Raw genomic sequence first — 18,488 nt, forward strand, 5'->3', positions numbered from 1 at the left:
GTCAGCATTGCAACTTTTACGGTATTACCCTGTTCGTCTAATTTAATTCGTGATAGGGCATCTGCTACGATATTTTCCTTTCCGGGGGTATGCTTGATTACCAGATTATATTCTTGCAGCTTGAGTGCCCATCTTATTAACCTCGGAGATAAATTTTTCCCTGAGTACAATCTAGTTACCGCCGCATGATCAGAATATACTGTTATCGGCGCCTTTCCAAAATAGACTCGGAACTTTTGCACTGCTAACAGAACTGCAAGTGCCTCTCTCTCGGTCGCGGAATAGTTTCTTTGTGTTTGATTTAAAGTTCGGCTAAAAAATGCCACGGGCTGCTGATTTTGCGAAAGTACCGCTCCTACCGCATAATCCGAAGCATCCGCTGAAATTTCTAAATTTTCATCCTTTTCAGGAAATTTCAACACAGGGGCTTGCGTTAATGCTTGTTTTAATTTTTCGAAAGCACTATTGGCTTCAGCCGTCCACGAGAATCTTGCCTTTTTCCTTTTTAATTTTAACAATGGCTCAGCGATAGCCGCAAAATCTTTTATAAAGGACCTATAATATGAACAAAGTCCTAGAAAAGAAGAGAGCTTCTTTGCCGTGTTTGGAGTCGGATACTTTTGTACAGTGATTATTTTTGATTCATCTGTCTCGATCCCTTCTTGCGATATTTTGTAACCTAAATATTTTAATTCAGGGGCTGCAAATTTGCACTTTTCGACATTAACTTTTAGACCGGCCTCATTTAATAAAGAAAACACCTGTCTTAAATCCTGTATATGTTGGTCGAGATTATCACTAGTAATAATGATATCGTCTAAATAGATAAATGTGGACTTTCCAAGAACAGGTCTTAACACAATGTCCATGCATCGCTGAAATGTTGCTGGGGCGCCTGAAAGGCCAAACGGCATACGCAAAAATGCATAAGTGCCAGACTTGGTTATAAAAGCAGTCTTAGGCACGTCCTCAGGCTTGACACCTATTTGAAAATAACCATTCGTTAAGTCTAAAGTCGTCATAAATTTGGTTGATTTTATGTTCCTTAAAATTTCTTCTATGATCGGTAACGGATATACCGGATATTTCGTTATGGAATTTAATTTACGGTAATCAATAGCGAATCTCCACCTTTTTGGATGCTCCAAAGGATAATCATTATTTTTCTTACATAAAACCACCGGACTAGCATAACTACTTGAGATAGGCGTTATGATCTTTTTACGTAGCACATCGGTAATATGCCATTCTATAATTTTTTCCTTATTCTTATCATACCGGTATGGTTTTTGACGAACCGGCAATGCATCTCCGGTGTCAATACTATGGTTAGTAACCTGAGTAAATCCTGGAATATCACTAAATAAGGAAGCAAATTCACTTACCACTTGTCGGATTCTATCTTGCTCGTCATTAGGCAGGTGGTCAAGATTTAACCTTGGCGGTTCAACCTTTTCTACACGCACTGGTTTCATCGTCAGCTTAAGGGACGCTGCATTAAAATCCAGTGTAGCTTGTGCGTCTGAAAGAAAGTCTATTCCTAGGATTAAATTTGCTTGCAAATTCTTTACTATAAAAAACATCACCTTTACTTGTTCGTCCTTGATACGGATGTACAAAGGTACTTTACCTACGCACTTACATTGTTCTCCTTGCGCCGCTAATACTGTTGTATTATCCGCATTATATATGCGGTATTTGCGAAAATACTTTCTAAAAAAGACTTCTGCCACACAGGAACACTGCGCGCCGGTATCCAGGAGTGCGGTGGCCGGGATATTATTTACCAAGACTTCAATCTTCGGAAGAGTTAAATTTTTCACCATTACTGTATTTAACTTGTAGGAAGAGGGGTTTTCGTGGCCTTCAGATTTCCGCACCCTCTCGTCAGCAGAAATCCGTTTTAGTTTAAATTATTTTTCCTTTCGGTGCTTTCCTTCTTTCTCCACTGGCCTTGAGACTTTTTTCCTGGGTTGCTATTGAACTGTCGACGTTCGCCGCCTGTTTTTGAATGCTCGGGTTTCCTTGCCCACTGATTCGCTTTTTCTCCGTAGCCATGTGCTTGAGTTTGCTGTAGTCTTGGCGTACCAAATTGGTTTCGCTGTTGATATTGGAGTCTTCTTTCGACGTCCGCCGTTCTTCTACTTTCAAACTGCATTGCTAGCTCAAATAACTTTTCCAGTGTAGTCGGATTTCGTAATTCAATAAAGTCTTGCACTTGGGGTAGTAACCTCGGCAAAATCACTTGAATTATTTCAGGATCCGGACGGTTTCCATACAAGAGCTTGAAAACGTGAATTTTTCTTAAAATAAAGCTCGAGAGGTTTTCCATTCTTTGTTGATATATACTGAAAAGTTCTGTTTCTAATTTCGCACGATCCCTTACAACAGGGAAGGCTTTTAGTAGGGCAGTCTTGAAATTTTCGTAAGTATAGGTGGGACTTCCTGCTTGACCCAAGAGACTTCTGCCGATACATTTGAACCAGTTAAGCGCTTGGCCCCTCAAAGCGCTGGTAGCTAAGGTAACTTTTTGAAACTCGTGCACGGGGTAGAGCATGAAGTGGTCATCCAATTTTTCCAAAAAACTGGTTACCTGTGAGTTTCCATTAAACGTTGCTTCTGGTTTCATCGAAGCGCGCATGGTCTGGACGATGTACCCAAATCCTTCCAGAGCGGCAGATGGCATTTCTGGTTTCTGAGCCGTTTCTGCAGGCAGCACAGGTTCTTCTTGAAATTCGGCCATGGTTATTCTTCTACGTTGGGCGCCACTATCAGGTTCAATGTTTCTTCTAACCTTCTTCGGAAACATACAATGACCTGACTAGGAACAGAGAGCTTACTAAAGCTATGTTCACTAATTGTAGTAAGTAGACAGGATACAGACGAAGGGTATACAAGCCCCTTTATTTTTCTTAATATACAATGACTTCCGTACTTCGGAATACAATGACCCTCCACTCGGGGTCTAACGTAAAAGGTATAAAAATAAAACTAAACTCTAATTTAACTTTAGAATAAGATTGGCCTTATAATAACAGGAAGCGTATGTAGCACAGAGACTGTGAACACTACAATACGTTTAATTTATCAAGAGGATTAAAACCTCTGGCCTGGAAGGCAAATAGCAACTGCGTAACTTCTAAGGTAAGCGGCCTGCTTCGAACTCACTGCTTCCTCTCTCCTGCTTGGCAAAAAGGCCACACTTAAATACTTGGCGTTCGCCAGACAACTTTGCATAAAATCCTTCACGCTTATAATTCTGGCCGGAAGTAGAAAATAAGAAGTGATAGTAAAGATTTAAAATAAAATAAACGTTAGTAAAACTTAAGATCCTTACACTACGAGCCTTGACTAATAAACATATTTAATTAACTATATTAGTCTTCAATTAATGATTTTATCTTGATATATGATTCCAGCTAAAATAGTTTCCTAATTTAAATGTTAGGATTTCTCTCTATTTTTTAGTACCTGTAAATATATCCTGTCTTCATGTCTTAAACCGTCCATCTGTTTACGTATTGCGTGCAAACTGAATTCCGATTCATTAAATGAGACGTTTCTTTCATTAAAAAGAGTTTCGCAGAGATATAATTTCGTAAAATGAGTAATGATAGCTTTTAATGGAATTTAAATCTATTTATTCGTATCAAAAACATTCTAGAAGTCTCGGTTTTTCACATTCTAATGAGAACAAGTTATTTTCCATATTTATAAACGATAAGAATAAAATAAGAAAACTTAAGTTCAATTTATTTGTAAGCCTATTAAATGGATATTTAAGAAGGCAAATATATGCATCCTTAAAGTTAGGAAGGACGAAAGCATCCCTACTACAGTGGCGTCACAAACTGCGCGCCAAAGCCTTAATTTTAGGGGGGTGTTGGATCAACATGCAGGTCACCAAAATGGGGCAGTGCAAAAAACTTAAGATAGATATTTAAATTAAAATTGAAGCAAAGCATATTGATGTTAAATAAATTTAGTTACTGGTGCCCTTCATGTTGAAGATAATTTGGATTTAACGATTGGGTTTAGAATACGGAGCAATGCAATGAATTTAGACTGATTTTTAAATAAAGATTATATAGAAACATAATATTATCAGGGAAGGCCGTTGGTCGCTGGAGAACTACAGAGTGATGGTCACTGTCCTATGAACTAGAAGCTGGCAGTCACTGATGGTCACGATCCCGTGAACCAGAAGTTAGCAGTCACTATCACACAACTGAAGCTAATGCATACTTGCCAACCTATGACACTAAAAAATCAGGAGATTTTTTTAAGAAATCGGGAGATTTTTCACAATGTTAAAAAGACTTTTTAAATGATGAAAATATAGTTTTTGATAATGAATTTAAATAGTAACTAATTCTTAAATGCAAGCAACACAAAAATATCTTACACATAAAAAAAAATTTTATTACTTGCATCGTTTAAAAAAAAAAAAAATCAGTTTTTATACAAATGTTATAAACAGTGGCAGATTTTGCTTTCTTTAAGAAAGAAATTTCATAATTTTGTTCATAGCAATTGCCACGTAGGCCTGCTTTCGTTAATAAAAGTTTTTCTAATTTGTCATCACTAATATTAGATCTAAATTTAGTCCTCGTTTTCCCAACAACACTGAAAATCCTCTCACACTCTGCATTACTATGGGGAACAGTCAAGATGGCCAACATAATTCTAGACAGTTCACTATATTTTAAAATTCCATCAGCATCTTTCAGTTTTCCAATTAAACTCCACTATGTGTCAGTCCTAGCTGATTTTATAACTTCATCCAAGTTTTCTAATTGTAAACTGCTGTTATGCAGTTGTTGGAACTGTTTCAATTTTTCCTTCCTTTTAGAACTCCTTTCAAGATAATAATAAATATCAACAACGTGTTCATCCACATTTATTGGTAAAGATGCTGCCCCTTTTTCAGCTGCTAAATTTAAGAGGTGACAGGTGCACTTCATAATCTGCAAATCTGAATTTTCCTTTCTCAAGATGCCTGCAACACCAGTCTTCAAGCCTACCAATACTGGTGCATTATCGGCACCAAGTGCTAAGCAGTTATCCAGAGGAACTGCATTTTCTTTTAAAGTTTTAATAATTAGCTGTGCTATATTAAAACCTGTCAAATGTCCTTCTAAAGTGGGGACAGAAAGTAAACTGCATTCAATTTCTAAAGACTCTGGATTGGATACAGTTTTGAACAACAATTGGATACAGTTTTGAATCAGTATTATTGCTTCCGTAGAGAGGCAGTACGGAGCTGTTTTAATGCAATCAATAACTGAAGATTTATTTTTCAAATCCAGTTCTTTAACAATTGCACCTGTTTTGATTCTTGAGTATTTCTTAGCGATTTCACTATCGGGAAACATTTTTCAAAATAAAACTGCAGCGTGATCCGATGCATTCAGTAGCAGGTTGTGCTCCAGTAAAAAGGCAGAGGACAGACATTCTGCATTAATAACTTTTTGGTCCTTTGTTTCCGAAAAAAAATTTAATTTTTCGTTTTTTTCAAAACAACTCATGTTATCCTTGTGTTTTTGTGTACGCACATGTTTGAGAACATCCGCCCTTCCAACATACGAAATCGAAAAATCGCAACGACAGGCGGTACACATCGCAAATTTATTACATTTCCTTGAGGAAATAATGGAAGGAAAGTCAACTGTGTACGATTTTTGAAACACGAGTACACGAGTATATTTCACTTTTCTCTCACATAACAAAAGATGATAATTTCTAAAACTATTTCCCGAAGGCACGTGTACTCACACAACTCAGGACAGAATGACCGAAATAACTAAAGAACATCCAAATAACAGCTTGCTTTGTCCTCATTGGCTAATATATGCCAGATGACAAGCAGTGGAGCACGATGCCCATTGGAGAACTGGAGAACGAAGTTTCTGGATACGTATATGCTCTCTCTCACAAAGCAGAAGTTATCTAATTCACAAGGTTTTGTTTTAGATATAATCTAGAGAAAATTCAATTGCTTTCAGACGTCCAAAATCACTTTTTTTTTTTTTTTTTTTGTTCATATAACAAAGTATTAAGCCAAGTTCCATAAAAATCGTGAGAAATTTTAAGAATAAGAAAAAGTCGGGAGAAATATATTGTAAATCGGGTTGGCGGGAGAGCGGTCGAAAATCGGGAGTCTCCCGCCTAAATCGGGAGAGTTGGCAATTCTGTAATGGATTACTAGTATACAATATTGCATTAAATTTAGGCATAATTTTAAATTTAAATAGAAATGAAGCATGGAAAAGCAAATCAAGACTGCTGGTCACTACTGCCATATGGTTTGATGGTCCACCTCACAAAGAATAGGAACCACCTCACAAGCCATCAGTACAAGGTAGTGGAATAAGTTTAAGTAAGTTTTCAAAAATAAAATTAAATCAAAGAATTCTATTGGTCATGCAAATTAGTGGTCGCGGCTGACCCAAGCGTTAGTCATGAATGATTTATCAGTCATGAATCAGTTAGTCATGAATGACTTATCAGTCATGAATCAGTTCGTCATGAATGACTGGTGATCAGATCATAAGGTCTTTGATGTGGGTAACAGTGCAAGTAAATTTAGATAACCTATTAAAATTAAATGAAATTGAAAAGCACTAGTAGACAGATCATAAATGACCATCAAGGCTATTGCACACTGGTGACCTAATGGTTTTCAGTCACCAGCATAGGGCTGTGAAATGTTGTTGTTGAAGCATCACTTGCTAAAGCAATGGATGATAAGTGTTTGGCAACATAACATTTCAAATTTTTGGAAAGATTATTCTAAGTATATTTCTAACTTAAAAATAAATAAATAAACCTATTACAACAACACATAGTAATTTCATTAATTTTTATAATTACTGTATCTTTAGTAATTAATCACATTAAGAAGCAAGGCTCTTAATGATACTCGGATGTTAGTTTTATTGCAAATGGTTGAATAATTACCATTAATATCATCTTCATTTTAACAATATTTAAATCCTTTTTGTAATAACTTTAGAATTACATATTTTTGAAAAACATAAATAAATAATCCAAAATAGTTAAATATATTTACTATTTTGGATTATATACTTATACAAATTTTGTAATAAGGCATACAAGATACTTAAATATAGTACACCAAATTATTTTTAAGGTCATCACATATGAAATGAATACTGTGATTTTATTAAGCAAATTTCAGTAATAACCTCTATTTTTTTTAGAATGAGTTTGATATACGAGATAAATACTTCAACTTCGACTGCTGCTTTATAGTACAGAAATATTAAACTATTCTTCCTCCATTTATAGAGTTTAATAAATTTAAAAAAAAACTTATACTCACCACAAAAGCTGTGCATAGGCCTGTTGTAAAAGAACTTCTTACGTTTGGTATCGTTGGAAATAACCTGAAACACAACTCTGATGTTTCAGATGCTTAACTGAATACAAAACAACAAATTATCCCTTAGTTTAGCTATCATGCGCAATATACTGTAATTGCTTTAAATAATCTATCATCTCAAACAGCATAACAATTTTAAATATATAATATAAAGAACAATATGCATTTTTCTTGTTTTCTCTTTATTTCATTACACATATGATGCAAGCAATAAAATAAACTTTCAACAGACATTTCATGCTAAAGCTTAAAATATATTTGTTGTTTATTATTTATAAATATATCGTAGATTTTTGCATTTGCAAGTACGTATATGAAACCATAAAAAGAAAGTGTAATATACATACATAATTAAAATTTATACAATGCAGATTATTCACTTCACTGTTTGAAAGAATCTAAATCGCATAAATTTAAAAAGTCTAAAAAATTTAGTGACAAACTTTTAGGGGTTGTAGGACATATTTATCTATATAAGCACTGAGAAATGAATAACAGCCCATGACCGGAAACGCAATTGTAGGCCGCTTTAGGTCTTGCTCTGCACGATAGCAATGACGGGGAAAGTTAATAACATAATAAGGGCATAATATCAGTAATCAACATAATAAGGGCACGCAACAGTATACGAAGGGTGAACTTGCAGACATGCACTTAGTGTATGGAATAGCTGAGGGCAATGGACGACTCGTTGAATGAGTTTATCGATAATGCTTCCCAGATGGACATCAACCGCACCACAGTGTGTTTAACATGTGCATCCAAAATTTGCACGAGTATGGGTTATTAAAAAGACTAGTGAAGTCAGGACACATTGAGGTGTTTGGTGTTGGATGCCGTGGAGATTAACCTCAGGACCAGCATACATACCACCTCGAGAGTGTCTCGCTGCAGTGCACAGCTTGATTTGAACCCAAGTACTTAAACACCTTTCATCTCCAAAGGGTTCAATTAATGTGAATTTCCCAGATTATGTGTTGTTCCGTAATGAGACAACATTCAATAGGGATGACATATTCAGTCAGCACAATGCTCATTTGTGGATTCAAATGAACCCTACTATGTGGGTTCAACATAGAATGCGACACCACGTAGCACAACATCCTTTCGCTGTAAATGTGTGGGGAGGTTTGTTTGGCGACTGCTTAGTATACCTTTTACCATCCCCATGATTAATTATCGGATACTTCTGGAGTAGGTTCTTCCTGGCTTACTTGACGATGTTCCAGCAAATGTCAGGTGTAACATAATGTTCCAACATGATGGGGCAAATGATGCCAACAAGTGTGATTCCAACATGATGGGGCATCTTCTCATTTTGAACCGGCTGTTCGTAGACATTTGAAGAGCTCATTCCCACATCGATGGATTGAGTGTGGTGAATCAGTTTCCTGGCTCCCACGCTCACCTGATTTCTTTCTGTAGTCAGCCCTCAAAACAATCATGTATCACAATCCTGTGCAGTCTGAAATGGATCTTGTGGCAAGACCCATCTATGTTGCTGCTACAATAAAAAAAATTCCCAGTATGTTTTGACAGTGGCCAGCAATTAATATTCCCTCGGTGTCAGATATGCTGGCATCTGATGGTTCACACTTCGAGCATCTGTTGTAATATTAGAGATGCATTCATCTCATACACCATTTGTACTCATGATATCCAATAAATGTTTTAAATTAATCACGCTCTAATGTCCTTCACAAGCTTCCATCTCTGCTACCACTTAACCCTGATGTTTCCAGTCATGGTTTCTTATGCAAATCCTCATGATGTGCTTACCTCCCCTAAAATTTTTTCACTATATTTTTGAGACACCCTGTATATAAGTCGTAATATATTCTTAAAACTATGATGTCTTCAGCATTCTGGTTGTTTTATCTGGGCTGGAAAATATTCATGTTTTTCCACATGCCATATAACAGAAATAGTTTCCCTTAAAAAGTCCTAAAAAAGGCACACTTTCCCCCATAACTATTCATCATGGCTTAGTGTAAGTTATTAACCAAACAATCAATGATAAGGCAATAGTTATGTGATACCATTAATATTTAAGAATGTCTACATAAAGATTTAAGATTTTGAATCAATCAATATCCTTTCAAAAACAGTAGTTATTAGACACTTTTTTGTACAAGGCACAGCTGTCCTTTATATCAAGTCTTTAAAATATGGATTTTTTTCTGTGACATACACAATATAATTTTTATATACAATATCAGCTGGCAATATCGTATCACTCATAACAGTTCTTAAGAATCAAAGAAGACCTCAGTCCTAGTAATTTTAAAGCTTTTATTACTACTGCTCAATCTACCTTCAACAATATGGGTACATTCTCAGAATAATGACCTTAAGCTAATTTTTGAGTTGAAAAATAATTATTAAGCATGTTTAACACTGTAAACCAAGATTTTACAGCTCAGCAGAAAAATAAAGAATGGTTTACCTAAAAGAGAATAAGCAAAGAAAATAGGAAGCTGTAAGGATTTCAAAGAATAAAACATATGTAATATTAAGACATTTTACAGAAATCCCCAAGAGGAAAAGAAAAATCTTCATATGTTTCCCCTGATTTTTAAAATTGATAATTTCTTGATTTGTATGCTAATGAAGTAAAAGTATTAAAAAAAATCACTAAAAAAAGTTGATCTTAGAATACCTTTTTGTGCAAGTTGGGCTTTTAGCATCAACAAACATAAAAGACAAGAAACACAGCAGGTTTTCCTCAATTAAACAAAATATGTATGTGTATCTTCAATTTTACCAAGGACTGAGTTATGAAAAATGACACGTTTCTCTTTATTACTGCAAATCTTATTTTCAGCAAATAAATCCTCTGTAAAACAGATATATTTAAGCTCTTGAAATCTCTCTTATCCTTTTTTCAAAATTCATATTATTTTAAAAAAGCTCATTTTGATGAGATAGTGAATTAAGCAGTGGAAACACTTAAAAAAATTTTTTTAACTTTCCCAACCAATAAAAAAGAGAATTATGTAAGAGTTATATAAACTTCCTATATTACTGCCTTAGTGTCTATGGATTCTCAGCTGAAAAAGAGATAACTTTTAAAACCAATAAATTCCTTACACAAATTACATTTGCTTTACAATGCAATCTCAATAATCAGTTTTACTCTAATCTATAGCTGCATAATTCTCACATTTCAATTTATCATTAGTAAATAATGTTCAATAAAAGTGTCATGTTAATACAGCATAATTATAAGTTAAACATAACATTTAAAACTTCAGGGATTTCTCTATAAAAATATGTTAGGAATACACGTATATGAAATGGTGAATTGATAACTTAATATCAGGAACATAGAATATCTACATAGCATTAAGTCTATGAGTCTTTCAACATTTCCAACTAAATAAATACAAAATTGCCACTTCATAAGCTTTTCATCTGCTTTAATGTTAGATCAATAAATGATTCCCAAGTTCATAACTCAAATAGACTTTTACTTGCAGAGAAAGGAATGCTTTTGGATGGCATTTACATAGTATAAGATGAATAAAATGAAAATAAAATAGGCCAATAAAAACTATGAAACACATCAATTAATATGCACAAATAACTAGCTTGCCAAATAAAATAAAAGTTTTCATACTTTTTTATTAAGTAAAATGAAAAGATTTCATGAAATACATAAAACTACCTTTGATAAAATTAGATGCTTATTTTAACAAACTGTGTCCACTATGTATTATAGCACAGCATTTAAATCTGTTGCAATTATGCATGGTTCAAATGCTATGGTAGAATTTCCTGTAATTAATTTTTCAGCTTTGTTTGTAGAGCATTTCATGCAGAAAAGAGTAATATACACTAAAACTAAATGAAACTTTTTGTTAAAAATAATTCATTTATTAACATCAACAGTATGATAATTGTAGTGTCTGAGAAAATGATTATAAATATCCATAAATAAATTACAACTGTGAGAATAAATTGTTACTTATTCTAATATAAAAATGCATGCCTACAAAATACGTATTTGTACAAAGATGAATACAGATAAGTAAAAAACATAAAATCACTATAAAAGCAAACAAAAAGAACACAATACTTTATCAGTCACAACAAACCAAATTGATGAACCAATCACAATCAACTCAGTGCACTGAGATATTGAATAGTATTCAATGTTTTAACAAACAAAATAAATCTGGTAATAGAAAATGTTTTTTCAAAGTTTGTATAGAGAAGAAATGCTCACATTTTACATTTAAATAGTACACTTTGCAAACCACAAACAGATATCATTTATAAGAAATGAAATACACAAAATATTATTATACTTTGCAGATTGATCCCATAAAACTTCAATTCACAACTAACATAATAAACGAACCAAAGTTCTGTCTAAACTAAAATATGGAGAGTAAACATACAAATAATAAATTGTGACAAGTCAATAAATACATATTATGCAAAAATTCATATAATATAGAACTAGAAAACCATGCTAACAATTGGTCTAATATAGAAACATACAACCCCAAAAGCAATACTATGAACAATTACATTTTATATACAATCTGACAAGTAGTATATAATTACATCTTTTGGAATATAATGCTATAATTAAATTTTAGACATTAGAAAAAAGGGGGCTCCAAATTTGTTTTTGTTTGCATTTCTCATTTTATCAATATTATAATTTTGTAAATATTTCTTTGAATACTTTAAATCACATCAGCATATACTGTTATCTTAGAAATAACACCAGAGAGTTTTATCCAATATATTGTTGCCCTTCATATACTATTATAAATGTAAAGATAGATATAATCATATTTTTTAATGCCTCAAAACTTTCCAAATACAGTTAAATTGTATCATACCTAGACTACTTAAATTATGAATACAAACATTTTTCTTAAATTATTATTCATTTTAACTTATTAAATTTTTAATTTTTCGAGATATAATATAAATTAATATTTAAATAACTAAATATAACTGATATTGATACAACTGCCTTGCATCCTGATTTAAATAGAAAATACAGACTACACGTGAAATAAATTTTCATAACAGAAACTCAAAAGCACTTTACTTTGAAGTATAATTTCAAAAGAACCATAAAAATTGTATGTTAAATTTTGAACCTACCCACCCAAAAAAACTGAACAAGAGTTCGGCAAACATAAACTTTGCAGGGGGGGGGAGGGAAGAGGCAAATTATACAAAATAAATTTCAGAATAAAATAACTGATATGAGATCTCCATTACCAGCAGAAAAGAAAATGTTTTTAAAAAAATGAAGACTATCATTATCTTTTATGTACTGAAAAAAATAATAGCAAAACAATTTTTTAATTCTCTATTACCTATTTAGAAATACATTTTTGCTGTTCTTTAGGAAGTTGTATTTATTATGAAATGACATTACAATCATATTTTGGTTTACCAATTCTGTAACAAAAAATTAACACAATATTTCTTTTAACTTTTAAACTTTTTAAGCATTTTTATTTCTGTTAGACTGGTTTAATTGTTAAAGTTTTTTACTTATACAATTCAACTTTAAATATAAAGCTGAAATTCTTTCCTCTCATTGGTTCAGTAATACAAGTTTATATACTGTTTTTTATATTATTTCACAACACAACTTTCCTGATGAAAGAATTTGAGAAAAATATTAATTAAGATCAGACTTTAGATAATTACATATTTTTTACTTAGTTTTTAAAGAATGGTTCATGAGCTTTTCTTGTGTTAAAACTAATGGAGCTGTGTACGTGCAATAGGTATTTAAATGACATATCGTACATTTAAGTAAATTAATAACATACTTTCATTTTTTTAAATTTCCAAATAACATTTAACACCAATTTAATTTATATGGAATATGAATATACATATTAAAAATTATTCATCACAGTTTGAAAGATTTTATCTCGATGTATAGCTTAAAACTAATATTTGTACTCATGTTATATAAATCCTAGACAAAAATTTCAAAAAAATTCATTTTTTTCTTTTTAACAATTCATTTAACACAAGTTGCATACAATCAGATAACTTTTCTTTGATAAACAAGCTCAAAATAGGTACTTCATATAGCATTTCATTCATACATATGTTTTAAAAAATTCAGAATCACAGAATACTGACTCATATTGCAGCTATATTAAGTCTGTGACCTTACTAAGTGAATTCAAATTTTTCTTTAACTAACTCAGATGGAAACACTGCAGCTTTCCTTTCAAACTGAATGTATCATACAATATTATTGGTAAGAATGTAGTATGATATGTTGGAATATGAAAAATGATGTCTCAGTAAATTGAATTATCATATGTTGTATTCAATTTACTCACTGAAATTCCAACTCAAAAAGAAGGTTAGTTATGAAAGATCAAAAAGAAAATCTGAATATTATAAAAAGTATTTTATTTGAGGCTTCAGTTTCTGTGATGCGAAAATAGGAGCTTTTCTCATCAAAAACTATTAATATTTGAGAGAATTTTGGCAAATACTATAGTATAACATGTAAGCCATCTTCTTTATCATATCATACCAGAATAAGCAAAATGAAAATAAAATATGTATAAATGCACTTGGGAGGCTTTTAATTTTCAGAAGAAGTGCTGTAAATGTCTTGGAGTTAAAAGTTGCTCATAATACAAATTCTTAAAATGCAATGGATTAAGTTAGTTTGATAAAATAAAATGAAATAGAAATTCCAAATAACTGTCATTACTTAAAAAATAAATATTCCATAGTCATTAAATTAGATCAACTAAGAAATGAAGTGATCTTCTGAAATTATATAAGGTATCCGAATCAAATGTACCCATATATGCATGCATCCTCAGTTTTCGATGCAGCACATCATGAACAGTTGATTGCGGCACATGTAATTCAGAAGATACCTGCCCGATTGATTGACGAGGGCTCTGAACAAAAGCTTGTCGAACATCTTCCACATGTGAATCAAAATGTGAACGCTGATCACCACCAGATCTTTTCCGTACACTTCCCGTTTCGAGAAATGTTTTGTGCGACTTTTTTATGCTCTTAGCCTGGGATGAAATTCTTATATAAACTGTCTGAAATATTCTTTGCCACTTTTACTACAGATTTGTGTTCTGCACACCAGAGAACAACTTGTGCCTTCTCTTACGGTGACACCATTTTTCTGTTTGCCGGCTCAGCAAAAGCGCGGGTGCGTCAGATGTGAGAAAAATATTGTCTCCAAGCTCTACAAATTCAGCTCCCACATGTGGTCAAAATTGCCCTTGTAGGACTAAAACTTCAGTTTTAATCGACTGTTCAAAATAGGTACATTTGATTCGGATCCCTTATATAATAAAATGCAACTAATCATAAATCAATTACCAAATCAATGGTAAATATTCTTTAAACCAGTTGTCAACATGATAATTTCCTTTTAGCATTTACCATTAATTTGGCGCATATAGATAAAGGTAATTTACATATTTGCTGCCTCCATACTTAATGCGAATATGCATAAAAATTTAGTACTCTTCTGTTATTAAGACCAGATTCAGGAATGTATGTATGTCCATATGTATGTGTCTGTACATTTATGTGTGTGTGTACATTTATGTGTGTGTGTATATGTGTACATATGCACATATATACACACATAGAATAAAAACATACATACATTTCTGAACCCAGTCCCAATAACAGAAAAGTATCAAAAATTTCAATGCTCAATTGGAAGTTAAATACTAATTTTCATATTTACTTTCATTACACATCAAAGGTAACAAAAAATAAAATGTTTTCCTGCTTTTTAAAATGTACTCTTAAGGTACTTTTTTTTTATCTTCAGGTAGCCATGCATAGCAACCATTTCAATCACACCTAACAAACTAAATAAAAAGAAATATAACAAAGATGTACTGCACTAAAACACATCATATTTTAGCACATGATTTTATAATATTCAAATCTGTTTGCAGATCTTAGATACTTAAAGCCTTTTATGAAATGACAATGACAATTAAATGGAAAATGAAAACTTTAAGAATATTTTTGACACATGCAAAAAAATTTTAATTCAAAATTAATAACAAATAAGTAAAATAGTCTAAATATCATCATTCAATGTTTATAAAAAATTTTAGAAACAAAAATAAAATGCATATTAAAAAAAAAAAAAAAAAAAACCCACTCTTTGAAGCAGAATAACATTTAACATAATCCTTTGAAGAATTCTATAGCACTCAGTAATTTGATCACATAATAGAGGTGGTTTTGAACATTCCCTTTAAATATCAAAAATTTAATTTTTATGAAAATGAATATAATGTGTACAAATACACTAGTAAATACAACAGAGCTTATTTTCTAGACTCCAGACATCCACAAGCTTTGGCAGCTAGTTAAGCAGATACTTTTCTTTCTAAGGCTAGTAAAAATTAATCTCCTTGTTTATTTACATATTTAAAATTTTTCATTGATTGAAGTAGCATATGGTACTTTTCATTAAAGCCAAACCACGCATTTTTGACACCCTATTGGTGTTTTTCTAGCTTATTCCTTTCTCCACACATTCAATATAATATACAACAGAGTGATCATTAAATTACATAATACTTTCTAATTTCACAACAAAATCCTCTATAAACCCATAATGGAAGAATAACATAGTGTACATTGTTTTCTTTTTTACGGTGAATTAGCTTTCCTAAATTTCCACAATATTGTAGCATCCACTGATTTTAAACTTATGTCAAAGTACTAAAGAACTGGCGCATATTTCTCTTTTGTAATTAATCTAAACAACCATTATGTAGTGGTTAATTTAAAGCAAATTTTGGTTTACAAAACACAATCTATGTTAACTCCTGGCATCATAAATAAAATCAACAAAAACAAACAGGAATTCATAATCCAACAAAATATTCGCATTTGGACAGCTCTTTTTTTAATCCCATCCAGAATAAAGGCTTGCACAGCCATTTCAGCTTCGAGTTTCATTTTAATTTTCTGAACTGGCTGTTTGAACACAATCTTTGAATAACGCTTTTTTGAAGGAAGCAGGATAGTCAGTTTTTCACCACTCGGCAAATATATCTACCAAATCATAAAATCCATTGAGGGGGGGGGGAATAGGTTAAACTGAAGAAAAATATGTTTGCACAGGTGGTGGTTATAAATTCAGTTAATGGCAGGAACAGAACCAAACTAGTGACACTTGATAGGAAAAAATATGCCACAACAAAAAAAGTGCTCACTTGTGTTGCTTTAATAGAATAATACTATTTACACAATACATATCTTAAGAAGGTATTAATTTAGATACGTATAACCACGATTGAGCTATAAATATAAATTAGACATATTATACACATGATTATACACAGGTGTGATTCTTTTTTTCATTTTGTTCTACAGAAATAAAATTATTTAATATTAGTTCAGGTAAAACACAATAACTGAATAAGTGACAAATAAATTTCTCCCCTTTGAATTATAATAAAGTTGATCTACATGAGTGTAAGACAAAACATTACAAGCATAGAGATTTTCAGATGCTTAAGTAGACTGTGAACCCAGTTAGTCTGGATATTAGAATTCGACTGCACTTGATGAAATCAGGGCCGGATTTAGACCTGATAAGGCCCTAAGCTATCTGAGAAATAGGGTCCTTTATAAGTCAAGATATTATATGGCAGAGCCAAAATATGAATTTTTGGTTACCTAGAGGGCTTTTGGCAAGGCCCTAAGCTATAGCTTGTGTACCTCACACGTAAATCCTGCAATGGATGAAATCCTGAAGTTCCAGAGTTGGATGAGAACTAATATATGCAACTGATCCATCTATAAGTCCTCATATGAGTCACAGTCAAATTTCTCTGCATATGGAAGTAAATTTCGAATCTGGGTGTTCTGAGCCAGATATTTTGTGGCTAATGCTTCAATGAAAAACTGCACTGTGAAGAACAAGTGAACATTAAGTTTTGTGTATTTTCATGTAGCTGTTTAACAGCAACCTATAAAATGTTGAAGCAGGTTTATGGTAATAATAATCTAACTCTGGAGAAGGCATCTAAGACAATTAATGCAGCAGCTAATAGAAAATTTTAGAAGTTGCTGCATTTCAATAAGGCAATGAATAACAATCCAGAAAATAGAGAAAAAAAGCTAACCTACATAGGGATACTGAAGTTAAAGAATACTGATACAGGATTTTCACATGCAACAGATTTGTTGATATATTTCGTCCCAAACTGAGAAGGAAGAATAGTGGCTCTACAGATAATGATGGCCGGTGATTATATAGACACTATTAAGAAAGAAAATGTTCAGTAAAATTATGCCAAACAAAATATATGGTTCCTTCTTTGATCTACATAGTAAACAAGTATCAAGTAACTGAAAATTAGGAAAGCATGTAGAAATTTCGTAAGGACTGTACCAAAATCAAGTATGAGGCTTTTATTTTTTTTTTCAAAGATACAGTTATTCTTGAATTTGAACTTTAGTTGAACAAGCCTTAGTTCAAACAGGAACAGAAAAAGACATACATGCTGTTGTACATTAATGCTCCCACTCAGCTGTCATACTCAGTTTAAAAATTTCTGGTAAAACAGAAACTCTTACCTGTTCACACCCACCATACTCATATCGTCATATATGATAAGACTTATAACATTTTCCTCAGCCTACACTTCAACTAACAGATCATTGGTTTAAGATCATGGATGATTTGAAAAATGTACTGCTAGTTAATCTGATGGATATTTCAAAGCCCAGTCTCCAAAAATGGTTTGAAAACTTCTACAAGAACTACAAAAGCTATGTTGTTCCAAAAGGTCTTACTTTGAAGATGGATATGTTTGAACATTTTAATTTTAAGGACTTATGGACACAATTACTAAAGTTTTGGAACCTTCTATGTTTTTTGCAACCACTAATAGAGTATTAGCAGTGTAATAATTTTCTTACAGAGAAAAGATAAACTTCATCGGGCAGTCACATGATAAATAGTGACATTTTATAAAAGGTTCAGAGTCTATGATTTTGTAAATTGAAACTTACTTTTACATATCACATAAATTTAAACAATACAATCAATGTCATTATA

At 32.3% G+C, this 18,488-nt stretch overlaps 1 protein-coding gene across 2 annotated transcripts in view; it reads right to left on the reverse strand.

Annotated features, from left to right (window-relative positions):
- LOC118180405 (regulator of microtubule dynamics protein 1-like) overlaps positions 1–18,488 on the reverse strand; it is a 108,360-nt gene that overhangs the window by 83,754 nt on the left and 6,118 nt on the right. For both annotated transcript variants that reach the window (XM_085813922.1, XM_085813921.1), the window contains exon 2: positions 7,346–7,409. In XM_085813922.1, the coding sequence (XP_085670048.1) occupies positions 7,346–7,361 (16 nt within the window). In that variant the 5' untranslated portion in view covers positions 7,362–7,409. The remainder of the gene's footprint in view (positions 1–7,345; positions 7,410–18,488) is intronic.

This window comes from Stegodyphus dumicola, chromosome 3, assembly GCF_044657685.1.
Source record: "Stegodyphus dumicola isolate Sdum_Otavi_A_Nest chromosome 3, ASM4465768v1".
NCBI classification, from domain to species: Eukaryota; Metazoa; Arthropoda; class Arachnida; order Araneae; family Eresidae; genus Stegodyphus; species Stegodyphus dumicola.